This window comes from Struthio camelus, chromosome 3 (genome assembly GCF_040807025.1).
Source record: "Struthio camelus isolate bStrCam1 chromosome 3, bStrCam1.hap1, whole genome shotgun sequence".
Taxonomy (NCBI): domain Eukaryota; kingdom Metazoa; phylum Chordata; class Aves; order Struthioniformes; family Struthionidae; genus Struthio; species Struthio camelus.
In genome coordinates, this window is record NC_090944.1 from 94,134,261 (window position 1) to 94,154,834 (window position 20,574).

General features: G+C 36.3%; 1 protein-coding gene across 35 annotated transcripts in view; it reads right to left on the minus strand.

Annotated features, from left to right (window-relative positions):
* The window catches only part of AFDN (afadin, adherens junction formation factor), a 142,623-nt gene that overhangs the window by 17,400 nt on the left and 104,649 nt on the right, over positions 1–20,574 (minus strand). For 26 of the 35 annotated variants that reach the window (XM_068939151.1, XM_068939172.1, XM_068939148.1 and 23 more), the window contains 7 exons: positions 7,569–7,634; positions 7,332–7,405; positions 6,699–6,817; positions 5,494–5,688; positions 5,146–5,237; positions 4,465–4,653; positions 769–1,791 (listed from right to left, as the gene is read on the minus strand). In XM_068939151.1, the coding sequence (XP_068795252.1) occupies positions 769–1,791; positions 4,465–4,653; positions 5,146–5,237; positions 5,494–5,688; positions 6,699–6,817; positions 7,332–7,405; positions 7,569–7,634 (1,758 nt within the window). The remainder of the gene's footprint in view (positions 1–768; positions 1,792–4,464; positions 4,654–5,145; positions 5,238–5,493; positions 5,689–6,698; positions 6,818–7,331; positions 7,406–7,568; positions 7,635–20,574) is intronic. The other 9 variants (XM_068939173.1, XM_068939150.1, XM_068939171.1 and 6 more) reach the window with 1 other exon arrangement.

Here is a 20,574-nt window from a genome sequence, read left to right on the forward strand (position 1 = left end):
GAAGCAGACCTTGTTAGATACTGGTTGCCCTGGACACCAGACAAAACCTGGGTACGTATGAGCTGGAGCCCCTAGACAGGGAGCTTTAGTTGTTGGAGTCCCATCAACACCCAGAACCACATCGCCCATCATAAGAAGGCTTCCACCCAGAACTGCTACAGTCACCAATCTGACCAAGAGATAGAGGTAACAGCTGCCTCATGCCCTAGCCTCTGCCTAGGGAAGACCATCAAGCGACAACCTCATTGCAGTTCACTGTTCCCTGGAAACAGCATATATTCAGTGTCTGTGTTTAGGTCCAAGTAAAACTGGTAAGACCATAAGTAAGAACTGCTAGAGTTAAATATATTTAAGAAAAAAATCATACACCATCTTGTTTCCATCCTCCTAAAGTTACTCATGATTTCAAGTATTTCTGCTTCCCTTCCTGCAGTGAATTACATGCAATATCTAACTTCTAATCCTGCTCCAGCTACATGGCAAAATCCATTTATCAAAAGGAATTTTTCCTTCACAACCAGAAAAGTAAGTTCTGCTACCAGCTAGACTCTGTAGTAGGTAGCTACGGATAGTTTCGTAACACATCACCTAATTGGTGAAGCCAGTGTAAGCTAGTGAATTTTCTTCAGCAGTTTTAAAATTAAGGACATTGCTACAACTCCATCCTCCTTTGCCCTATGAGGATATCAAAATGCTCAGACAAATCCAAAGAACCCACTGAAATATACAGTTACTATACTTCTCCTAGAAAGGATTACCCCCGTTTACCCTTGCTCTTCTTTCTGCCTCCAGTCGTTGCATGATGAGCATAGTATCCACATCATCATCCTCCTCTTCATCATCATCTTCATCCTTTTGCTTTGATTCTTGAAGTCGCTTTTGGAACTGCCACTCAAGCATGAGTTTGCGCAAGCGGTCATTTTCTTCTGCTGTACGATCAGGCTTGTTCTGAAGTTCCTGAATTTCTTTACTCAGCATGTCCACAATGTGCATCTGTTGCTGCTTCTCCAGTTTCTCCTTGGCATCCCGTTTCCAGGGATCTGGAGAGAGGCTATCACTGGAGGACAGTTCTTCCTTGCTGATAGTAATGTACTGCAGATCTCTCCGCTCAATAGTTCGAGGCTGCTGTTGGGGCTGCAACTCTCGAATGACTGTTTCTTGGGACCTCTGCAGAGTCGAAGGTTTTTCTGATTTCACTTGCTGAATGGAAACAGGAGGAACCACAGACTGAGCAGGAATTAGTGGCTGAGAACGCATTTGGCCCAGTTTTCTCTCCTGCTCACGACGTTTCCTTTCTCGCTCTTCTTCCAAACGTGCCTTTTCTTTTTCATACCACCTCTGATGCTCTTCTCTTTTTTTACGCTCAGCAGCAGCTACTTGAGAAGATGCTTGTGTTCCTATCTGATTTGGAGGGGGTGGGGGAGGTAGAGGCAAATCCATTTGTAGTTCATCAAATTCAGCTGCATAATGCACAGGAGGAGGAGGCGGTGGAGGAGGAAGATCTGTTCTGATGGGCTGGGAGATGGCCACTGGAGGTGGCTGGCTGGTAGCTGGAGTTTTCCAACGGCCAGGTCCACTTTTAGTTAAACAAGAACCAGGGGAAACCGGTTTGGATGAATGGTTCAGATGCTCTTGGCTGGATGTGCTAGAATCCACAGATGAATTCATCCATGGATCACTGTCTGACTTCCGATCAATGTATTCTACATCCTTCCGGATAACCACTTCCAAACGATTCCTTTCTGGCTGGAAAACTTTATCTCGGAGTTCTTCCTGGGAACGAGCCACACGCTGGAAAAAATAAAACAAGGCGTGTATTGCACAGTCCAGCTATATTAAAACATATCTGAAATACTAAAAAATAAATGGCTCACAAACTGCATTCTTATTACCAAAAGTAATTACTTTTAAGCGAAGCTCATCAGCATTTCCATACCCAGCGAGTTTCCCAAAACCAACAATGAAATATTCTTCTCAGTCCTTTAACTCGTTCAAGTGATGGAAGACTCTGCAACCTCTGAAATGCCTGCAAACCTGCACCAAGAGGAAGGCTGAACACACAACGGAGCTCAAGCCAAAACCCCTCCCAGCTCACACAGTTTCTGAGGACTATCCCTGACACCCCATCCCCCCGCAGGAGCACAAGAGGCCACGCAGCCCAGAACAGCAGCTCAAGCAGACCAGCTCTGCTATTCAGGCTTCTGCTGGCTTGGTGAACATTCTGCCTATTAGCAAGATAAACAGAAAGACTGCTGAGGAAAAGACAAGGGAGTCTCTGCCCACCTGCCTCCATTAATAAGGGAAACGTCCTCAGCCTCTCATTACTGTAGAAAGTCATTCATGGGTATGGAATCTGGACAGTCATATCTGATTCTACCTGCTTCTTGGTCACAGATTTATTAGTTTGTGCTTTTGTCACATTTTTAATGCATCCAGTCTTTTTGTATACAAACTTGTAGGTCTCACTGCACTGTACAACCTCCTGAAAAGGAGCACTTAATCATAAATTAGACTATCAAACCTGTTAATGATTTCCTTGAAGCAAATATTCACACTTTAAAATGTTAGAAAATACTAAGCACTGAACACAGAATGCACCAATTATCAGCGACTGAGAGAAGACTAACAAAGCAGACTCCTTTTCTTTTTCCTCCATCAATGACCTTAACTGTGACCTCAAAAGAATGCCTTCTTTGAGATGAATGAGTGTATTTTTCATGCTCTGTTAGTCCGGCAGATCTGAACACAAAGCTATTTGTGTCAGATTTGCTGTAAAGATGCACCTAGCCAAACAGTTTGCTAATGACTTGTGTTCAGAAGAAAAAACAGGCACTTCAAGTTAGCCAGTAGTTTCCTGCAGTTTTTACAAGCACAGCTCTCACTGTGAAGATTAAAAGGATTTTTTTCAAGTCTGTTTTACTCTAACTTTGAAATTAAAGAACCATCATATCGCGAAATAACAGTGTACACTTTCAAAGTTTGTAGGCACCTAAAGCTTCGAGCTGTTTTCTTTATGAAAACCCTTCTTCACTGCGTTAAGCCTTAAGACCATAGCTCAAATTCTACATCTTTCAACAACGTGGCAAGATGCAGTCCATCTGTTAAAAGTTTTAGCTACCTAATTTAAGCTACTCATCGAAGCTAGTTTTAGGCAGGGGAGAAGTGAACGTTCGTCCCATTCTAAGACACACAGGTATAATCATTTTCTGGAGATACCAGCCTCTCCCCATCATCTACAAAGAGAGCCTAGACATTAACTAGGCAACTAAGGTTTGGTAAGATGAAATCTTACGAAACACCAAAGAGTTCAGCACAGAACGTAAGCAAAATATTCCCATAGCTATATGACAATTATTTCACTTCCAGCATGCTCCTTCAAAATTACTCTATTTTGGGTGTAATACCTAAATTCTTAACAGTTGAAATAATTAGGTTTGGATATCTATAATATAGCAATAATCACATTAAACTTTTATCCAAGTGACTTTGCAATACAGGTGCGAGTATTGAATAACAGATCCCCTACACTGCTTCCACGATATAATCTCAAAATAACCTAGATGAAACTATTTTCCAAATGCAAAACCATACTGAAACAGATGTAAGGCATACCTTTATCAGAAACTAAGGAATGGAATTAAAAAAAAAAAAAGTTTTCACTCCATATTTTTAAGTGATGAGGCTATCTCTGGTGGACTAGAGAAAAAGATGCAAGAAAGCGAACAGATTTAGTAGACCAAGATTTAATTTCCTGTATGGCTTTGAGCCAAGTTATCATTTACAAAGAGTGGAAACAATAGTAGTTTTTGAATTTACAGAGGTACAATGGGTGTAAATTCATTTCAGATCAAGAAGCATCTGTGCTTTGATAATAAGGTAGTATCAGTATAACTGAAAAAAAGATGCAAACTGAAGTTCAGCTGTGGGAAGTGAAGGTGTCTCGATGAAGATCTTGGATAGGTCTCAAAATACTGTTTTATTTCATTTTTAATACCTCATCTTGTCACTTAAACAAGGAACCCTGCAGTCAAAAAATTTTTTCCACAGAAGCCTTCCTGGAAGAGTTGGTCTGCTTTTCAGAAAACTACAAAACATTTTACTGAATAAATCCTACTTCCATCTACTCCCCATTCTCTTGAATAATGAGGGATTAAGACATCCCAGATAACAGGTCTGCAGAGCTTGATAACCCAAGTTCTACAAAAAAAGTAAGCGTAGGCTTTCTGAATTCAAGCCAGTCTTGGCAAAAGTACAGTTGTTCATGTGGCACCAAGTCAGGAGTGAGAGCTCAGTTGAAGTCTAGTCAGTTCTAGTGTCCTCAATCTGTGGCACAGTTTATCCTCAAAAGCTCAGAGATCACAGAGAGCGACTGTTCCGCAAAAAGGTCTCCAGCAATCTGTACATGGAAGGCAAGCTTTTTTTTTCCCCCCCCGCCTTAACGTACTGAAAGAAATTACTTCTAACCTGCATTGTAGTATTGATCGAATGATTACTCTCCGCCTGGATCTGTGGTTTCTCTTCATAATTTGGCCACTGATTCTGAGTTGGACCCATGCGATCCTGGGACTTTGAAGCTGGGAAAGTAAAATATTCTCTAGTATAGGTCTGTGTTGGGATGGGATAAGCTTCAGGTCGTGGAGGCAGAGTCTGTTCCTGAAAAAGGTAAAAAGAAGATAAGGTAAAAGTTACTAATCACATAAATCTGTACAGAATGCTATTCTACGTTTCCATTTTTTTCCGTATATATTTTTTATTCTAAATTTCTTTTCTTAAAAATGCATTTTCTAAATGTTTTGTCTTGACTCTTAAGAATATTATTCGTCTAGAACGTCAGATAAAGAGGTTTTCTAGTATCAAATATAAGTTGTGGTTATGACCCATGTTTTTTAGCCTCTGAAAACAAGTAAGCAATATTGCCCAGACCTAAGAAAACCGTAGCGAAAACTTTATGAACAAAATTTAATGAAACCACCCACAGCTGTCTCAGTCTCTCACTAAGCTAGATTAAGCACAAACTCCAGTCAGTCACTAGCACCAGCATTATGTCCAAATTCTTAAGTGAAACACTGTTTTGACCCAAGCACACTGCTTCTATTGATAGCTAAGGAAAGTTTAATAGCCAGTATTTTGCTTGCCGCTTCTGACCTCTGTACAAAGATTTCCAGTAGAGACTGAGGTTATTTTGGTGGTAGTTCCAGATGCATAAGCATTCTTCCCTCCGGGGCTTGGAGGCTGATCTGTTGGAAAGATACAGGAAGCATTTGAATGACTGTTAATAATCATTTACATAACTTAATAAAATAATAGTATACACAAAGTAACTGATTTTTCCTTTGAATAGTTCTAACAAAAGGCTTTCTCCAGACGTTACTACTAGGTCAGTATTTTAAACTCGATCCATTTTTTAAAAACAGTCATCGCCCTTTGGAATTCCAAGGCCACAAAATGTAGCAGAGGAAGCATCTACCCTTAAAGAAGGATAATCTTACTTACTTGCTACATTGGGACTAGAGCGATGATCAGCTCTGTTCTTCATTAATCTGTCGTCTCCCGGCAGCTTCTTTGGTTCACTGTACTCCGTCCACGGCAGCTGAGGGCTCTCAGGTGACCCATTTTGAGCAGAGTTATTATACAGCTCAAAACCTTCACTCTTTGGTCGGGGTTTACCTGAGCCACGGCGGTCAGAAACTGTAATAGTTAGATATGCATTTTCCCTCTTTGACTTACAAAACTACTGTCTAGCATACTCTTTTTAAAACATGAGCTACCTTGCATTTGTAATTGAAAATGAGTTGCTAGTAAAACAAATGCTAAATTTTAACATCTTTAGTTCCTCAGATACACAGTCCCAGACTTGCATTTGACTGTTTAGGATTCCTTTGATTTCTGTGCTTCTAGAGAGCTTTAGAAGAGATACCACAATATCTGGGAAAGCCAAATATGCCTTACTGAAGTGTCTTGACTCTCAGAGGCATATGGTGTCTGGAATGGTGTTATAAACTGTGATTAGAAGGATTTATTGTTTTAACCCATTCTTTTCCATATTACAGCACTATCCCATATTTAGAAAATTTCTCCATTTACGGAATTACTTTATGTAAGACTTAATAAACATGTCTTTTTGGAGTTCGTTCAAAGTATGACGATAAAATATAGCACTGGAGAAACATCCAAGAACTTTTTATCATCAGACAGAGAAACTTAAGAGCCATTTCAATATCCTAAGCTTAAAAATCAATGGCAAAACATGTTCCAGGGGGCTCTGTTTCCATTTATTTCTCTCTCAGCAATCACACTATTCTCTCCAGTTACAAGGAAGTCATACTTTGAGGGGAAGAGAAAAATTTTTATGAAAGGGATGAAAAAGCTACTGAAGTTGTAATATCTTTTGTACTTATCATATATTCCAGCTATTAAAATTAAAATTATTCCAGACAAGGCCTGTCTTTAAATACATGGTTTAAGTATTTTTTTTTAAAGATATTTACATTTATTATTAGACTAATACAATTTTAAACAGTATTTAAAAATCAGATGAACTTTTGATATAAAAGGGGAACGCTTCCTTTCTATGGGATTATATGTCTTTTCTGATTTAATGTTTTGGTAATATTTGGCAAGATATTGTGAATTACTACATTTTCTACATTCTGAAGCTTATAAAGTTGTTATTACTGTAAATATTATCAACATTTTACCTCTTTGCATCATTGGGGAGGGCTGATTAAGCAGAGTTGCCAGGCCATGGTAAATTGCTCCTTGTTTTGCTACTTCTAGTGTTACTACAGAACCTGTTCTTGTCATAAGTTCTGCTGCCCTGCAATAAGAGCCAAAGAAATAAAACAGAATGAAAATAAGCACGATATTAGTCCCATTATGATCATTTTGTATGTCATGATTTTTGCTGTTTATTGTAGCAAGCTTTTCTTTGACAAGGCTCTCCTTTTCTGAATAACCTTATAGTCACTTCTCAAAAAGTAAGAATACAATGACTAGAAGATACGTTCATTAAATAGACAATACATACGGGCATGTACTATTTCCAATTTATGCAGGCAAAGGCTAGAAACTAAAATATTTAAAATTAGAGCTTAAAATAATTTGCTCAATACTAGAACCCAAATGCGTAACAATCTTTTCTATATAGAAACTCATATCATATACAGAAAATACTACAAAAACAGTTGAACTTTTGTTACTAAGGTTACATGTAGGCAGTCATAAAAAGCCAAGACAAAGCATAACATGTGAAAACACGAGCGTGAGAACTTTTTCGACAGAATATTATTATAGCATTTTGTGTAAAGACACCTAAGGAAACCATTCTGTACCTTTCCTGGGAAAGGCCCACCAAACTTCGACCATCCACACTGAGCAACTGATCCCCTGCAGCCAGACGACCATCCTAATTACATATTCAAGAGAGAAAAAAAAAATTATATACCAATGCTAACTTGTTTTAAATGAAAATAAATATTCATACACACTAGTAAATAAAAGATATCAAAATATTTCCAAAGGATCTTTCTACCTTTGAACTCCCTGATGTTTATAAAAATATTACTAACCACATCTGCAGCACCTCCTTTCACAACAGACTTGACATATATTCCAAGTTTGTCTTGACCAGCACCCTACAGAGAAAGAGGCATTAATTTGCAACCTTTAAATGTGATCTCAAATAAGCAAGCATTCCACAAGTTTTAATTGGAGTTTTACAGGGCTACGTGAACCTCTAAATTCTCACTACTTTTCTTTCTCTCCAAGCTGCAAAAAACAATTACACAGAAGAGACTTAAGTTCATTTGAAGCCAAAAGAAAGTTTAATACTATGCCTCTTGAACGTGCAAGCACTATTAGAAGCAAAGACTATTTGATCTTAGTGTAAGCTTGAATAATCAAGAAAAAAAATATTAAAATGTATAATTTATGACTTTGTTTTAACCCCCCTTCTAATGAGAAGCACTTATTTGCAGCTTTACATGCAAGTTATTAATGCTTTTTATACCTCTATGTATTATGTTCCAAAAGACTGCACTGTTACCCTTGCTAATACCCAAATGAAACAAGGTAAAACGCAGATTACCTGTTCTTCCTTGAGGAAATACAACATGAAGGAACACAAGTACTTTTACATTTATCATGACTGCCTTCTAACGGATAGCTGTAAAGGGTCTAACGTAAATGAACAGTACCTCTCAATATATAATTATAACGTTCACTTTACCTATTCATTAGGTCTTTAACATTGACAGAGCCAGTATTTAGATCTACTGCAAAACCATGCATTTTTTTTTTCCACAGAACATCTGCCTCAAAGTAGCTATTTCACTAAATTTCAGAGGACCTTTAACACCGAAAACATTGCCAAACGATGAACAGATTTGGGGCACGAGAACGTAGGCATCCATTCAAGTCATGCTGTTGCTTCATTCACGCACTCAAATTTACAAGCCACCACACAGATCCCTCTAAATTTTACTATCACAAACCCTGAGATTGTCACTTCTAGCATAAGACAATTACTTGTGAATTCACTGTTTACTACAGAGAACTGTGCTATTTTAAATTACTCTGCAAGTCACTTCTTCCAAGTGAAACATCAATAAATCTTTGGCAAAGTACAGTTTTAATGTAACATTGTTTTTCAAAATAGTATCCTAAGTTACTTCGATATTGAGTATGCAACTTCCTGCAGGCTTCAACTCTTTTTTTTTTGTTCTTTCTTTTGGAAGAAAAAGCTTTTCTTGTTTCCAGCATTGGCATAAAGTAAAATGAAAATCAAAGGGGAAGATTCTTCAAGAGGAAGGATTTCATTTTTATTCATTAAGTCTTGAGTTAATCCCAAACGTTTACTCAAAAGGCACAGAACAAGAATTACTTTAAGTCCCATGATTCAAGATTAACATCCTACATCTTAGAATATTTCAAAATAACTGCTTGAGCTGTAATTAACATGAAAAGGAATAAAACATGGAAATAAAAGCCATGCAATAAATAACTACAACAAGGACATTTCCTATGTCCAGAAAGAATATAAAGGGGATTTAAAAAAAAAAATTAAATTTTGACCAAATGAGCATATAAACATAGAAAGTTATTTTTAAATCCATGTTTCTAGTAGAAAGTTAAGTTATGAGAAATACAAGTCAGAAGGCAACTAGATAAATATAATGAAAAAGGAAATCACGCTTTATAAATCTGTTCTTTTTCCCCAAGCAATTAACAAGCATATGAGGAAGGATGATCTGGTTGACACTGCATCTAGGCTTCCAAAAGCACCTGGCAAGATCTCTCACCAGGAGTTCTCAAAGAATTTAGGTTGTCACGGGATACAAGGGAAGTTGTCCTTCTACATTAATGACAGGGTCAATCATAGAAAACAAGCTGTTAGTTTTCACAAGGAATCGGAATTATCAGAGAAGCCTAAAATGAATATAATAAATGAAATTGAAACCTTCTGTTTAAGCCCATGACACGTGCATGGTTTGCCGACAACGATGAGAGAAGCATTTGCAATTGCACAAATATACACATACCAGTTTCTAAACGAGCTTTAACTCTTTCAGAAATATCTTTATAATCACTGTTTTCAGAGCACTCTTCACATATCAGCTCAAATACTCACAAGCCAACAGTGCTATTAGAAAAAAACAAATTAGATATCACTACTGTCACTCAAACTTAAGAATGCTCATATTTAGAAAAATTTTTATAATTCTGACAACACCCTTACAAAAAGGCACCAAAATATGAGGTTCACAGAAGGATAACAAGGATAATCAGAAACATGGAACGGCTTCCTTGAGAGAATCAATTAAGCAGACTTGGACTCTTCAGCTTAGGTACAACCAAGGAAGGAAGTAAAGGTCTATGGAATCACAAACGGTACCGATACCTTTGTCGAGTAGCTGATGAGAGAGACTATATGCAATCCTTTCTTATTTGTGCTATCAGGTAGCATATTTAAAAGGTCAACAAAAACACTTTTTCACAGAATTTCATAATTAGATTGAGAAACTGCTGGAAACAGGGCCACTATGGATGCCAAAGCATAAACAGGTTGAAAAAAGACCACAGACTCATGGAAGTAAGGTCCTTCAAGGGCTATCAGGAAAAAAAAGAGAAAAGGAAAAAGAAAAAAGATGCAAATGCAATTCATTCTGAAATAAATTCTGAAAATACAAAATGCTAGAAACTAAGAGAAACCAGTTATACTTGTTCTGTTATGCTCTTTGGGTCCCACAGTTCGAAGGTATCAGATTAGATGGATTTTTGCTCTCAGTATAACCGTTCTTACACTCTAAGCTTTACAAAAATTCCTCATTATGATTCCAATGAGCTAGCATTTTGCTCACTGTTCCTTTTTTCAAAATGTTTTTATGAAGCCTGCACAGTTTATCAATCTCTGTCCTGTGTTTTTAAGAAGAGTTATGACAAACGTGTTAGCTCTAAGTCATCTCACTCAAAACTAATGAGTTTTGAAAGGATAAAAATGATTTTAAAATATATCTCTACTCATTCAGATTACAGCAAACACCTTTACCAGCTACCATGTTTCATCACATATTTTCAGGACAGACGAGTTCCTTCTTCTCTGCCTACTTCATATGCCATTTAGTATAACTGTAACAAGATGTCTATACCACCATCTATGCTTAGGAAGACCTCTCACTAAGCATCCTCAGAGTTATCTCATCATTCTCCTTCAGGCTTTACTCTAAGCTTTACAAGCATTTGAATCTAAATTACCAATTCCTATTAACATAGGCTTATTTTTAGTTCAGTTCCACCTCTCCAAAAAAGGTAACAGTATTTTCCTGCTTCTCAAGAAATGACATTAGAAGAAAATGTACAGTTATTAGGGACATAAAAGGAGGTTTAATATGTAGTTAGATATGCATACTAAACTCTGAAGTGAGTGAAATTCTCCTATGCCCCACATGGATTTTTCTCCTAAATGCTGTTTACTGATGACATTGCAATAAAACAGTTTTTTGGTAGACTGTCTATTAATCTGCTTTTCTTTTAAAGGAAAGTCGACATTGTTTAAATTATTCCCTGACAAACAAAACAGATCAATGACATGTGTGTAACAATTACAGTGAGTAATACTGTAAAAGCTTTTTCCAGTTTATTTCATTTTCTCCCTGAAAAACTAAAGTGTGTGTGTGTGTGTACACACACACACACACACACACATATATATATATATATATATATATCTGTATGCTCTTTGAACAGAACACCACAACTGCGGATAAGCTGGATGACTGTGGAAAGCAAGAACGTTTTAAGTACAAAAAGATGGACTTTTTCCCCCATCAGATGAATATACTGGCAACCTAGAATGCAGTTTCTCAGACGCATACAACCAATTACAAAACCCCCAAAGCCTTTGAATTTTTCAAGGAAGTTTTCATCGTTTAAATGTAACGACAATTTGTCTGTGTTGAGAGCAGATACATGAACCAATAGGTCTCCTCTATGACTTTAACTAAGGAAGCATTCTCTTATTTTTTACAAGCCATGTAAAAAGAGGAGTTTGACTTAACAGAGGATGATTCATTTTAAAAACTCTCCAAGTAACTTTCAAATCAGTTAAAATATCATGACATTAAAAAAAAAATCATGCTTTTCTGCAGCAGTCTTAGCTTCCACTATTCTGTGCAGTTACAGGATTTTTAGCCCAACAGCTTACAAGTCCCTGAATCCTACTGTAGTTCAGGTAATGACTTGCCAGGCAGCTCCGAGCAGTATCTGCAGAACAGCAGTATTCTAGCAGAAGCAGATTCCCAAAACAATTGCAAGACAAACAAACAAAAAAAGCAGAGCCCCACACTAACAGAGACGCTAACTGAATAGGGGAAAAACCTGTTACAAACATTTAAAACTCATCTTGATTTTTAAGCTTTTAAAATTCTGCATGGCAAGCACATCCATATGATGCTTCCCAACTTTGCCACAGACCATCAGATTCCCCTCCTCCTCGCCCCCAACATAAACAATTCAAAGTATAGCAATTTTAGCAAGGGATGGAGATGACTAGAGTACCTAGAACTGAAGTAAATACAGCCCATTCAAAATCAACAAAAAATAAACCTTCGGTGATGTAACTATACAACAGGATTTAAAAAAAAAAGTCTCCAATTTTTTTTCAGGAAGTTTAAGTTTAATTGGTTCTTTGATTAAAAACATCAACACACTCCTGAACATATTCTCCTCCATGCTTGGGATTTTTTCTATAAAATATCCAACTTGGGTAGGAAATTGAGGAAAATACTGTGAAATGATTATATAGTCCAGAAATATTCCTGTAGGATTAAGTCCAGTAACCAGAACAAACACATGCATTTGCATGATACTTACTAACTGTACGGAAGTTGTTCTTCTCATCTTAAAGATATGTTAAGATACAAGTTAATGCTTTAAAACAGCACAAGTTGAAAGATGTTAATAATGCATTTGCAAGCTTGGCATGCACTTAGATTAAATTTAATATGAGCATTAAAATAATTATTCCTAAATTTGCAGCGACTTACAGGTCGTTGCAGGAATTCTATGACAGTGGTGAACATTCTCTTGAATTTAGAAGGAATTTTAATAGATCTTCTAATCCTACTTGGGAGGTAAAGGCAAACACAATACACAATACCTCTGCATACAGGAGCCTGCTTAAAATGCTAACTGAGCTCTTTTTCCTAGATCTAAATGAAGGAAAGTACGTACGGGAACACTTGTCTAAGTGACCAGAGTGCCTTGTAAATAATAATAGTAATAGGAGGTCCTCTTCCAAGAAACAGAACAAGAATAAAAGGTGCTACAAGTTAAGTGGATAACCAAGAAACTGAGGTAGGAAATGCTATCAATAAATTCAGCAATTAAAACTCAGCAGAAGCTCTATCTCCCTTACGTGGTTTTTATTGCATCTGTGTGGTTCACCTACACGGTACAACAATACTTAAAAGCGGGACAGATGGAAAAGACAGGTAAGCTTTTAGATAAGAGAACAAATTAGAGAGGAATAACTTCATTCTTCTCATAGTCGCCTGGTTTCAAAGAGTTCTTATCATGGAACAAAGAAGCATGTTTAGAAAAATCTTCCAAGACGGACTCTATAATTACAACCTGAGGATATAAATAAAAGTGAGGAAATAAAACACTAAAAGGCTTGTTAAGTTTATTACACATTTGGATGACCATAATTGTTAGGAGTTTCACATCAGTACAACTCACAGGTCACAGGTTGCCTAGTTCATGCAAATCTAACTATTCATTTGAAATGAAAAGATAATTTCCGATTATTAAAGTGGTGCTAATTATGTAGTAGTTCAGTGTCAGTGTTGTTCAAGAATGTTCAACTGCATGCAAATCTGTCAAATTCATGTAAGAAAGTTTCAAGACTTATATTTTCTGGTGATTTTTTGCTAAATTGAGAAGGGACCTTCTCAAATAAGTGAGTATGCCCTACATACAAATCTGACATTGTCTTCCACATATGAAGTCTGTAAATCAACTCCAAAACTTGGTAGAGAAAAAAAAATGGTGATGTACCTACAACACTACCTACAGGTTGAATATTTTGTAATATATTTTTGAAATTCCCAAATCAATTATTCCCAAAGAAAAAAACAACAAAAGAAAACTCCAAAAAACACAAAAGTGTTAATAGGAGAAACCAAAATCGTAGGCTACATTCCCAAACTGCTAAGTAAAACGTATAAATACTGAAAACAGCAGAGGATTTCATGATCAAAAAGGTAGCTTACACATGTAAGAGAAAAAAATCAGTGCTAGCTATTATTTGTTTTAAAGAATAAGATGTTTTATAATTTCCCCATGACTGAATTAAAGAAAAGCAAACAAAGCCCCTTTACAGTATAAACAGAGCTTCATCTTGAAAATACAACCGAAGACTGAGGAGAATAAAACAGTCAACCAACTGAAACTTCAGCAAGAGCCTTCAGCTCCTTCAAGAGCCTTAATGAATTCAGACAGACTGGGGCCAAGAGAAGAGAATCAACATTAAATCTCACCCAAAAGACAACTTATGTATATTTATCATTTTATTTTTTTCTTCTCTATTAATTCAGAAAAAGCTCTCCCTTAAAAAAATGAGGATTATTTCCTAACATTTAAACGTATCTAATTATAATGGACAGGAATTTTACTAATGAAAGAACTCAAAAATTAAGTATTAACTGCTATTTGTAAATCTGCCACTGATAGAGTAAATTAACAAGAGGTGCATAGAGAATTATTTTCCTGGGAAAAAAGGTATCAACGCTTACTCCAGAATGTTTTTCTACTAATAACTCAGGATAATTATGAAGCACCTTGTTAGAAGAGACTCTCAGGGAGTATTAGCCCTAGATCATCCAATTTCAAGAAAGTATAACCAAGTCATTTTCTATATTATTTAAGTAAGAAGAGTGATTAGCTTAGCATTTCAAGAAGATGATGGCCTCTATTATATCATAACGAGTAGGATAAGCTCCATTTTCAAGTCTCTTGATCGTATGCCTTTGTATTCGTTCTTCCTTAAGTTGTTGGAAGAAACAAATTTTCTACAAACATTTCAAGAAGGAGTACCAGATAAACAGCAAGTCCACTAATTAGACACCACAAACAGCATGGAAGTGAACCTGTGCTAAATACTTCTGGATAATTCAAAAGTAACAAATACTCTGTAAAATGTTCAATTATAAATATCTTTAAAATAAGCCGTAAGACAACTAGAAAATGTAAGCTAGTATCCTAGGACACATCATCTAGTGTAAAGGAAAATGGTAATGAATTAACTGAATAAAGGAACAAATAAATGAATTTGCTCTATGATTTTTCTGAAGGCCTCAAAGATTAGGAAAGTACTGAAAACTCAAAGCAACTATGATAATCCTCAGAAGTTAAAGAGCAATTTTGACACCTGTGGCCAGAGCAACTTCAATCTCTAGAATATTGATAAAATGTATACATAAGAGTAACCACACTGCTACAGAATAAAAAGGTGTCCAACACCAGATTCCTTCATAAGAGAGCACCTGGAAGATGAAGAAAGTAACAAAAATCTCAAATAGTATGTTTATCTGTCTGGTTCCCATCCTTCAAGTCACAGATTGAGACATTAACAGCAACGCGACACTGAAAACGAATGAAGCATAGGGGTAAGGGGAATTTGGTGAGGAATAGTCAGCATTGGTTAATGCCATTTAATTCAACATCTTTGTTAAAAGTTCAGAAGGTGAAAAACACAATATTGATTAATACTGGAGCTAGAAAAAAAAATTAAAAGGATTCAAAAAAAATCTAGAAATTCACCAGAGGCAGAGGGATGATAAGATAGGATGATAAGAAAGTTGATATAACAGAGCAGCGTCAATCAAATTTTTGGTTGAATTTGTTTAATTCAACAAAATATATAGAGATATGCTCAGTCGACAAAGATTTACGGCAGACAAATGCATAGAAGAGACAAAGATTTCATAAACGTTGTCAAAAGTGGCAGCTGCCCTTTTTAAACTTTGTATGAGTCTCTGCTTGACTACAAAAACTCCATCATGTTAAAGAAGCCAAAGGACTGAGTTACATAATGAAATCAAACCACAACTTTTGAGACAATGTAGCAATAAACCATTTTTAATCATGTCAGCTTATTGGCTGGGCCTTCTATCAAGCACCACATCAGTGTACAGTAATATATATTTGTTTTCACATTTAAGTGTTATTTTGCAAGCCACTCTGTGCTCTAATAAGATTGCACCCAAAATACTGCATTTGCTTCAAGACTAATTACTAAAACTATGGACACAGAAGAGGGAGCATTAAAAAAAAAAAAAAAAAAAAAAAACTACAACCACTTCTACGGGGTAACCAGACTGAGTAATAAGGAAAAATAAGAGAAACTACAGTGATCTGGAAAAAAAAAAACAAACAAAAAAAAACCTGAAAACAAACTATAGTGATCTGAAAAAAAAAACAAACAAAAAACCAAAACAACTACTACGACATATCAGAAGGATGCAAAATTGAGGATGAACAAGAATGCAACAGTAAAGAATTAACAAAAGTGACAGAATTAAAAAAAAATTTAAGGATTACAGATTTTACCCTCAGTGCTGCTAAGTCACAAGGCAGATGAGTTTACAGGACTTCCTGTGTCAGTAACAAAGACAGGAAATGTTGGCTTATGTACATTAGATCAGCCATAGAACTGGAAAATACGACACAGCCCAACCGTTTATTAAGTTGCGGTTAGAAGAATAATAAGAGCAGATATACAGTCTTCCTAATGGCAGCAGGCATACCTAGTCCACAAACTGGTTATTCAGAACGGAAGAATTAAAAGTAGACATAACAAAACCCACCTCTTTACCATTTGGCATTTGCCAGATTAAGCAGCCAGAACGGGATGGTGAAGACAATAGGCTACTGTTTTTAATGAGACTCAGCAGGCAGTTAGATTTCAAAGCTAACCGTCTAAGCCACACAGGGATCTAAAGCCAATCGTACGGTGGGGTGGGTTCGAGTTGCTTAGACATGAACCAGTTTCAGCAACGCCCTAGCCTAAAGGTATCAGAGTGGGAATGAAGGCCCATCTGTTAACTCCTTAACGGTGACGCTACAAACATACTCACGCATCCTGCTCTGCAACTAGTCTAGGTCCAACACAAGTTAGCTATCCTTCATGCTAGGTTAGTAATATTCTTGCATTTTCAGTATATCTGCGGGATTTTAACACCTGTGATTAGAATTAAAACTATGAAATACATTATGGAAACATTTTTCCAGGTACTAGGACTACAAAACCGCACTATTAAATAACCTGAACTAAATATATCAAAAAAAAAAAAAAATCTGTGAAACACATATGCATATACGGTGCCTAACCAAACCCGTAATTCTCCAGAAAATTAATAGCAAGGCTTCGTCATTTCTTGTTCTAAACTACCTTTTGCCTAAACCTGCCATACTTCACTTATTTTGTTCATCACTCTAAGTTTCCAATAGAAACTGTCAAAATCATGTTTGATAAAAGAAAAATATACTTCAAGAAGGCTTTTATATATATGTATTACAATCTACTTTCAATTACACAAAATGGAAGAAAGTCTTCGTAATGGCCTTCCAACACTGATGTGAAGATTTCTATCTTAAATTCATAGTATATTTAAATGGTTTTAAGTTTCACATAAACAGTAACCTGAAAAAGTAGTCTCAAAATGAAGGATCTCCGTTCTCTAGACAGTTTGACAGAATCCACACACACACAAAACTCATACAGTTATCAGCTATGTTCCAAGTAACATGCCAAGTTACTTGGCTTCAGATATCAAGACCGCAACATGTCAAAATGTTCTAGATAGTTTGTGTGAACAAAACTTACAATCAGAATCTTTTTTTTAATCCTTTCCAAGACACGCTTGGATTTTGTGTAATTATAGAAACATTTTTAAGTATTTAGTTACACATATAGATATGTATGTATGTATACATACACAAAAATATATTTTGCTGGAACATTAAAATCAGATATCTTTCGCAACGTTTCAAGGGTGGAATTGTTTCTTCAAATTAGTCTTTTTGGGGAAGCCTCTGTTGCATTTTCTAAAAACTAAGCTGTTTAAAAACAAAATGAATCCCTGTAACTAGAGTATCTTTAAATCATACAATAAGCGTACGCTATAAGACAGAAATCTAGCTATCAGGCCTGAAAGCAGCTATCAGGGCTGAAATTTTTTATCTGCCTACGCCCAGAGTAGATTTAACTGATTTTTATCAGGACTGAGTCTTTCATTCCGGACTCTAAGTTTACATAGAAGATCTTCAGAAGTTTTTATAAATAACCTTAAAGGCAAGTTTATGCAACAGAATCAAGTCTCCATCTGACTTCCCTGGCAAGTAATTAGTCTAGAAACATTTAAATAATCCAAGTTTATATGCATTTTAAAGAACATCAGTTTACTGAACTACTGCAGCCAGTTTACAAACACGCTCTCTAGGATGTACAAAGCAAACGCTTCTGAAAAAACAAATATAATACTACCTACATTCCCCCAAACTGAACGTATTTTGTACGTTGTATCCAGATGAGAACAAGCATTTTTATCTCCGTTATGTACAGAACATCCTACGACTGTGATTCACCGAATTATCTGCGGTCAATCCAGAGAAGTGAGAAAGACTAACTTTGTACCTCCTGGTCCCGCCGCCAACAAGGGCAAACTTCTTCGGAATTGAAGATCAAAAAAAAAAAGTTTGGCAGAGGAAGTGAAGACCTCAGCCCCCTCAAGAACAGTTTAGAGACTCTGGAAAATCTATCATCATTAGATAAAATACTTCATAGCATGCTCTATATAATTTCCAAATATAAATGAGGTGAAGCAGCTTGCTGCGTGTAGAACTGGTCCTTTAGTTGTGGCTACAGCTGCCGCGATTCATGTGGCACTCTGATTTAAAGCAAATTCTGAAACCGACCCATGCTCCACACAGGAAATCTTCTGCTTTCCCCTCTCACACTCTCCTCCGTGGCAGTGGGGGAAATAAGCATTTTACGAACTGGACAAAGTACAGTCACAAGCAGGGAAAACATCTCCAATTAAGCAAAATAGGCAGTGGAGATTCAAACTTCGGGGCCAGTCAACATTATTGGTGGCCATAGAAACATCAAGCACTTAACATTAATGAATAACTCCGTTACTGCACTTAGTAGCACAGAGTAGGAAAACAGATGAAAAATAAACATCTTACAATCCAGAGAAAAGCTAGATTGCAAGCTGTACAATCCTACAGGACTCAGAAGCATCCAACACACCTGGAGAACTTTGCTCTACTTACAAATTGCCTGAAAAGGGGAAGCCAGAATGGACCAAAGAGTTTTGCTGTTTTCTTTAATGGAAGAAGGCTTTCCAATCAAGTGCCTGTTACTTTCTTAAAAAGGAATGTTCACAATAAAAACTGACTTGCGTGCAATGCAGTTAAGTGAACATATCCTATATGTTCCTAAAGCTTGCTTTCCCCAAGAGATAAAAGGTTAAATGAACCCAGGATATTATACAATGGACTTACTGAAATGGCATTAATTACATATGTAGTCTTTCTTCATTTTTTACCAAATTATGGCACTCAGAATCCTCAGTAAGGCGATTAGCTATACAAAGAAAACACACAAACAGACAAACAGCTATAGTGTCTTTTGTGGTAGACAGAAGTCTATCAACGTAAAACAAAATTTCTCTCGTATTCTAGAAATTGAATGTTTCCAAATTCCAAGATTTTCCTTGATAAAAAGCACAGCAAAGAAAGAAATTAAGGCCATCGACCTAAAATCCTATTCTGGGACCGAAACCAAGCATTCAACAGTTTCTTCTTAATTATACTTTACTATTGGCTCTATCGACACAGGAAAAGTAGGTAAAGGGAAAAATGTTTCATACACTGCATCTGTCAAAGACCAAGCAAATTTTATTCAAGATTCTTTCTTAAACTTTCTGAAAACGAAGCCTCTCTTACCATGACGAATGCTGCAGCTGAAGATACATATGATAATCACAAATCGATAAAGGCACTCAATTTTTTTTTTAAATAAAAGAAAATACAGTGGCCTGTCTGAATCAGCTTATCTTTTCTCTTTCAAAGGAAAAAATATGTGGAGCTCAAGCAAAATATACCACTCAAATTCTATTTCCTAAAATAAATACCGTAACTTCTTAATGTAAATTTGCTAGAAATACCTCAAAGCAGTGATATACGAAGAGCTATTCAGAGTTACGCAAAAATCTGGAAATCACATATCAGACCTTGTAGCATTCTTCCCTGCTGAGGCAATTCTGAACTAATGCCTCACCTTTAGTAGGTCTCTAGATGGTACTTCGTGGACACAACAACTGACAATCTATTTTAGTCAAAACAAAACAACCTCTGCACTTTTTTGCAAGACATACATCTTGATTCTTAGCTAAGAACAAATTACGACAGAAAAAAAAAAAAACCATAGTACAGTCCTCCATATAAATTTGCTGGGCAGTTTCAGGTGGATACATTTTAATGTAGTGTCTGCGGATACGCTATCAAGTACTCTTAAGCATTGAAACTTCTACTCCAATTGAAAGTATTATTCACATTGAAATAGTTAACTCACAATTTGTTAGCTTCTGAAATTCTTTTTCACTGATGGAAGTAAAAAATTTAAAATTAAAATGATGTAGGTAATACGTACTTAAATGGAATTTCAAAAGTTATTTGAATGACAGAATTTAATGAAGTCTGTTACAGGAATGCTAAAGTTTTGTATACTATTACTTTTGTGAACTTGCTAGCAAGTGCCTGCACAGAGAAGGCATTAATGCATGGAGAAACTGGCACATCCATTTTATTTAGACAGGCTCTTAAAAACCCTTTTGTTCCAGAAGGCATTAAATACAAACGTCTGGGTGACCCAATTGCAATATAAATCTAAATAAATGCTAGTAAAAAAAGACAAAAACACTCTACACTTAAACAGAGCTGTGGTCTCAGTTGGTGAGAAGAAAAATCATGCTGTGCTGGCATAAGCTTTAGGTTTTTTTTTTTTTTTTT